The sequence below is a fragment of the Bison bison genome, unplaced genomic scaffold (assembly GCF_000754665.1).
Source record: "Bison bison bison isolate TAMUID 2011002044 unplaced genomic scaffold, Bison_UMD1.0 scf7180017864072, whole genome shotgun sequence".
NCBI classification, from domain to species: domain Eukaryota; kingdom Metazoa; phylum Chordata; class Mammalia; order Artiodactyla; family Bovidae; genus Bison; species Bison bison.
This window is the reverse complement of record NW_011494644.1, coordinates 2,824,522-2,831,019: the sequence shown is the minus strand read 5'-3', so window position 1 is coordinate 2,831,019 and position 6,498 is coordinate 2,824,522. Positions and strand designations below refer to the sequence as shown.

General features: G+C 44.5%; 2 protein-coding genes across 3 annotated transcripts in view; both read left to right on the top strand.

The window, feature by feature from the left end:
- PDILT (protein disulfide isomerase-like, testis expressed) overlaps positions 1 to 164 on the top strand; it is a 45,547-nt gene extending 45,383 nt beyond the window's left edge. The window contains exon 12 of the mRNA XM_010837135.1: positions 1 to 164. This exon is cut by the window's left edge and continues 7 nt beyond it. Coding sequence (XP_010835437.1) covers positions 1 to 164 — 164 coding nt within the window.
- A 4,127-nt stretch (positions 165 to 4,291) lies between these two features.
- The window catches only part of UMOD (uromodulin), a 19,066-nt gene continuing 16,859 nt past the window's right edge, over positions 4,292 to 6,498 (top strand). For both annotated transcript variants that reach the window (XM_010837133.1, XM_010837134.1), the window contains exons 1-2: positions 4,292 to 4,523; positions 5,984 to 6,179. In XM_010837133.1, coding sequence (XP_010835435.1) covers positions 6,086 to 6,179 — 94 coding nt within the window. In that variant the 5' untranslated portion in view covers positions 4,292 to 4,523; positions 5,984 to 6,085. The remainder of the gene's footprint in view (positions 4,524 to 5,983; positions 6,180 to 6,498) is intronic.

Sequence of the window (6,498 nt, the reverse complement as noted above, 5' to 3'; positions counted from 1 at the left end):
TTATGAAGAAAGAGCTACCAGAACAGAATTTGCCTGAGCTGGAGAATGTGACCAAGCTCGAAGGGCCAACTGAGCAGAAAGACAAGGCTGAGGAGGGGAAGGTAGCTGAGCCAAAGGAACCTCCAACACAGGCGGAGAAACCAAGAGTGAAGGAAGAACTGTAAGGCTCTCCAAAGCCAGGAAGAGAGGGTGCCCATTTTCCAGATCCTGGCATCATTTTCTGAGTTTATCCACTCCAAATAAAATTCTATATAATTGTGGTAGGTGGGTGGAGGCTGGATAATAAAAGCCCCTGAATGTCTTTGGCCCCGTGTTACTCATTACCTTTTTTCTGCTGGTGTTGCTTTAGAAGAGCTCTTTGGCCTTGAATTCAGATAGGGCTGCAAGGGAAGCCATAATAGTAACATTTAATGAGTGTTTACAACATACTGGGCATTTGCCTAGTTCTCACAGCCTCACTGAGAGCTAGGTTTCATCATCCCCATTTTATAGATGAGGAAACTGAGGCAAAGAGAGGTTGAGCAACCAGGCAGGATCACAAGGCTAGAAAGCCCTTGAAATATGATTCTGGGCAATCTTACTCCACAGGTGGTGCACACATCACCATCACCACTACCACACTGGGATCCCCAGAGAGGGTGGCTGACGCTTTCAAAGAGGTGGACTGATCTTTTTTTTTTTGCTTCATTTTAGCACGGTAAGAAAGAGATTTGACCCAAAATCTCTCCCTAGTCTTTCACTCAAAATGACCCATTCTCGTAAGCAACCATATGCTAGGCTAACGCTCAAGTCCCTTCTTTCCTTTTATTACCATAAAAGTAACTCCACCAAAATACATGACTCCTCCTACTTCCTTCCATGTGACTCCATCCACTATTCCCCATCTCCAACCACCAGTCTCAGCCACAGAAGTCTTCTAATTGGTCCCTCTACTGCGGCTCTGTACCTCCAAGCCCCCAACACATACATGCACACAATCCCTAACCCTAAAGCTGTTAAAGTGATCTTTTTAAAAGCCGTTTCATGAGAGCTCACGGTACTACCCTGTTTTTCTAGTTTCTAGTGGCTACCTGCCATTCATGGTTTCCTCTTCAAAGAACTCTGACCATTTGTTTCCATCCTCACTTGTCCTGCTTCCTCTGACTCTAATTCTTCCTGCATCTCTCTCATAAGCACCACTGTAATTGCACTGGGCCTGCCCAGATAACCTCATCTCAAGATGCTGATCTTAATTATACCCACAAAGTCCCTTTTGCCATGTAAGGTAACATTCACACGGAGAAGGAAATGGCAACCCACTCCAGTGTTCTTGCCTGGAGAGTCCCAGGGACGGGGGAGCCTGGTGGGCTGCCGTCTATGGGGTCGAACAGTCAGACACGACTGAAGTGACTTAGCAGCAGCAGCAGCAGCATATTTATGCTGCTGGTTTGTGACATTCACTTAATTCGGGTATAATAGACCTCGGTAAAAGGAGGGCATACTATTTTAGAAACTAAGGTCTACACAAACCACCTGGGCCTCTCCACAGCCTTCCTATTATGTAACGCAAAGGCTGATTGTACTTAATCAGGTCTCAATAGCCTGTGCCCCAGTCTCTCCTTTCCCAAACCCGGGCCTGTCCACATCCAGACTAAGCAGGGAACAGCCTGCGGCCCTGGAACTCACCGGAACCAGTTGCCCTGGCAGGAGCAGGTGTTAGTATTCAAGACACGATTCCAAGCTCACCTGCTTCAAAGCCATGTGGCTGCCAGTTGAAGGAGGGGTCCCCGGGGGCTTCTAGGAAATCACGTGGAACTAAATCACATGGAACAGAGCTCCTTACTGGCCATGAGCCAGAAAATGGGTGTGCTACTTGCCTGTCCCCCAGATGCAACTGGGGCCTTAGGAAGTGGGGGCTCAGATTGGTGAATACAGTATGGGTAGGTGGGGCAGGTGATGACTCTCTGTTGGGAGGTCATTAGAGCATACAGGGAGAGAAAAACCTTTTACAGAAGGATACTGTCTCAATGAAAGGACGGGATGTGGAAGATGAGTCCAGAGGCAGGTAGATGGAGAAGATGTGGGAGGCATGGCTTAATGACTCCAATGAAGTTGCCATGTCGTCATTAAGTGTGTGGGGCTGGTGGGGGCAGGGAAGGGTGTGAAGAACAAAGAGTGGAAAAATAGCCAATTAGAGAAATATACCACAAGATGATCTAGCTGTGTTGAATGAAGGTGGTAATTACTGTTCTAAAATACAGATTTTATTATAATTCAAGTCTGACAAAGGCAACAGAACAGGAGATAACTGTCATCAAAAGATAGTTCATTATACTCTCAGATCCTAAGAGGAGGGAATATGTCATGCCATGAGGGTGGCATACAGGGAAGTGCTAGGGTTGGTCAGAAGGCAGAGGAAGCAGGGGAGAAATCTGACTATAACCTGAAAATGTAGGCTTTATTGTGGTTTCCATAGGAAGGGACAGAAGAGGCAAGGTAAGCAGGTTTAGGATTGGCTAGTTGGAATAATGTCAGTAGGCTCTGGGACTTGGAAATTGTCCCTAGTTATCTGGTACCTGGTCCTGAGTGTGAGCCTGACAGAGGAGAGCTTGGGTGATGGGCTCTAGACTGGCTGTTTTGCATGTGAAAGGCATGCTCTCAGGAATATGATATTCTTAGAGATAGCAAGGTGTATCTCCAATGCTACCTATCTCCAAGGCATAGTTCACCCTCAGTGGGGCAGTCCCTCCAGAATCACCAAAGTTTCAAGATGTAAAAGCATCAAACACAAAAACTTGAATAATGTGGTTGGTTATTAGACTTAAGAATAGTCTCAGCCCAAACTCCCTATTTTCCTACCCAAGATCTCTGCCCAGACAACTTCAGGAGCTACCTGGAGCTCCATCTTTAATCCTTTAAAGACACTCAGACTTAGGTTTTGACAGAGCCTTAGAAGGAAATGGCAACCCAGGGACGGGGGAGCCTGGTGGGTTGCCGTCTCTGGGGCTGCACAGAGTCGGACACAACTGAAGCGACTTAGCAGCAGCAGCAGCAGCATGTCACCAACCAGAAATGACACTCACCATCTAGGATTGAGAAAAAAAATATTAAGAACTTTTATTTTCTTCTGAAGTTATAGCAAAGAAAGGGAAAAAAACATTCTTACGGGGGGTGGGGAGGAAATGGGCAAAGGATACAAACAGTTCAGAAAAGAATAAATAGTAAGCAAATGAAAAGATAACTTCCTTTTTCATTAAAGAACTGCAAAAGGAAATAACGATGAGATATTTCTCACTTTTCCACAAAGATGAAAGTTAATGCCCAGGGTGGCTGAGTACTGTGCTGGGATTGTAAACTAATTGTTATAGATCTCTCTGGGGTGCTGTTTGGGAAGAAATATCGCTGAAAACTGTGCTACCTCTTTTCCTATGAAATTCCCCTGAGGAGGTGAGTGAGCCTCTGCTGATAGTCACCCGACCACTAGGCCAGACAGAAGGAGAAAGCCCTCAAAGAGGCAATGCTGTGAATCACTGTCATACTTCCTGCTCAGCCTGAGTTCACACGTACCTGATTTTTCTCAATATGGCATTGCCATTAATGTGGAATTAGGTCAGGAGACCTAAGGCTGAACCAAGCCCTGTCATTCTCTACCCCATGACTGCACATCACCAAAGCAGCATCGGCAGTGACTTCCACAGTTGGTACCATTGCTATATGCCTTAACTTGCATCATCTTCTTTAATGGCCATAACAATTCTAGGACAGGGGTATTCTTGTTTTATAGATGATGAAAATTACCTCTGGAAGGAAAGAAATAAGCCCACTGGCACACAAAAAACGCTGACCAGGATTCAGATAGACTGACTCCAAAGTCAGTCTGTTCATTTACAAAATTATCTACTTCTCAAGGACCTTCCTTCATGGGAATTCAAATTTCTTGATTCACAGAGCATCTGGTCCAGTGATGTCTGAATTACCTTCTGTCTCTGACCTTCAGGCATTCTCAGCTCCTTTCCTGCTCACATCGGGACCCCAGGGAAGCTGGTTGAACCCATGAGGATGGAACTTGCTTTGGAACTGAGTGGCCACAAGTATACATCCCAGTGGGGACAGTGAGCACCCCTTTTCTCCTGGAGCAGCCTGGCTTCAGATTCTGGCCTCTGCTTGGCTCCACTTTGTGCTTTTCAATGACCAAGAAAAACCCAGGCACTTGGAATTGTTTACCCAGTTAATTTCTAACTAAAGAACCTCTCGTTGCCAAAAGATATAAAACAGAGCCCTTGTAACTCTGGGCACAACTGTGACCCCCAGTGTCAATCATTTGGGGTCTCTACCTATTAGGGAAAAGAACAACAACCACCTCACAGCCTAGAAAAGGAAAACACTGTGTCAAAAGGGAAAAATATTCCACCCCCATTAAAATAATTAAGAAACAGAACCAGAGGATCATTGGAGGAAAGACTGCCAGTGGGGGACAGATGTATATATATAGATATGATAGTCACCTACTTGTAAAAGGATTAATTCTACCTTTCTGGTTTCAGGTAAGGCTATCTGCAGCTCTCACTTCTCCTAGCCACTTCTCCCATCTAGTCTTTGCTGACTCCCATTCTGTTTGAGGGATGGGGGTCTGGAAATGAAGAGATTGGACACTTGAATCAAAGCTAGGATAAGTCATTACTCTGCTGACTATTGACTTTAAGGGCTTTGATAAATCAACTCCCCTCTCTTTAATCTTGCGCTTCCCTAACAACAATGACTACAATTTTTCCATTTGTTCAATCCATATTAGTGAAGTTCCTATTATATACTAGGCATGGGGATGGAGAGAGCAGTGAACAAGAGCATCTGCTCTGAACCTGCTTTGCGCATATCATTTTTGTTAATACCGGGATGGTAATATGCAGTCTGATATTAGCCAAACTATAGTTCTCAGCCCATTAGTGGATTACGGAATCATCTGTGGGTTACATTCAGAATTTTCTCTTAATTAGATACAATAGGATTTATCAGCAAGGAATGCACGTAGTAATGGTAAGAATTGTTTTATAAAACATTTATTTCATGTGTACATGTGTGTGTGTGTGTGTGTGTGTGTGTGTATTAGCAACTGTACTGGGTCATGGCATAAAATATTTTCCTTATAGCAGATCATGGTCACTAAGGTTTGTAAAACACTTTCCTATGAAGCAGGTTCTTTACTAAAAGGAGACTTCACACTGAGCCTGATGCATTATAGCCACTCAGTTTGTGCAAGCAATAATCTCTATTTCATAGATGAGGAAACTGAGTCTCAGTGAATTGAAATACCTTGCCCAATGTCACATGTGAGTTTACCAATCATAGTGATTGGTAAAATAGAGGTTCAAATCCTTGTTGCAGCCTCCAGGTCCTATACCTTTACTGCCATGCTACCTTATGCTGCTATAAAAACTGGGGTATTAGTAGATTATTTTACCAGGTGAGTGAAATAATATCTGAGCACTCTGGAAACATTAAAATACATTATGAAGATTAATCACTTCTCAAACTGCTTATCTCAAGCCACTTCTTTACAATATGTGAATTGCATGAAGTCAGGGACCTTGTCTGTCATTTGGTGCTTAGCTTCCTGTTTGGCTACTCAATAAATTTCTGTTGAATGAGTAAATGCATCTAGGAAAGTTTAGAGTTTTCCATGAGGGAATCATGAGGGTGCCTCCAATAAAATGGTGAGTGCAGAACACCCAACCCCCACGTCTTGCAGGTTCCTGCTCCAGATGAGAGACTCAGCTCTTTCAAATGCACTGAGACTTGGGGAACTGAGACTGGGATGTGGTGGGAATTAAGAGTAAGGCCACAGAGGGGAAAGCTCTACCAAAGCAAGGACCACAGCACTACACACTTTTTGTGGTTCACATAAATGGCATCTCCTGGACTTGCACAGAGCACAACCAAAGCACTTTTCCCAACTGTGGGGAAGGGAGTTCCATCATGTATTTATCTCATCTGACTCTGTTCACAGGACTTCAGGGATCAGGGACAGAAGGAAATCTCAAGAGGCCAGCCTTTCCTTGCCTTTGGGAAAGTCTTCCCAGATCAGAAGAAGCTGTGAGGAACAGAAAGGATGAAGTGTCTTTTCTCTCCGAACTTCATGTGGATGGCAGCGGTGGTGACCTCTTGGGTCATCATACCTGCAGCAACTGACACCTCATCAGCAAGTAAGTGCTGTGTGTGTAGAGAGCAGGGCCCCGTTAGCAGAAGAGGTCTCAGTCCCTCTCCTTTTATGCTTGGGATTTGCATAGTCTTTATTCTAAATTCATTTCTTATACTTTAAGGTACATAGGACTCACCCAGGAATTTTACTAAAATGCAGATTCTGATTCAGTAGGCCTGGGGTGGGGCCTGAGACTCTGCATTCTAATGAGCTCCCGGATGATGCTGATGATGTGATCCTTGGATCACATATTGAGAGACAAAAGTTTAGAACATCACTAAGCCCGCCCCCCCACCCCCAGCACTTTACTGGAAGGTCAAGAA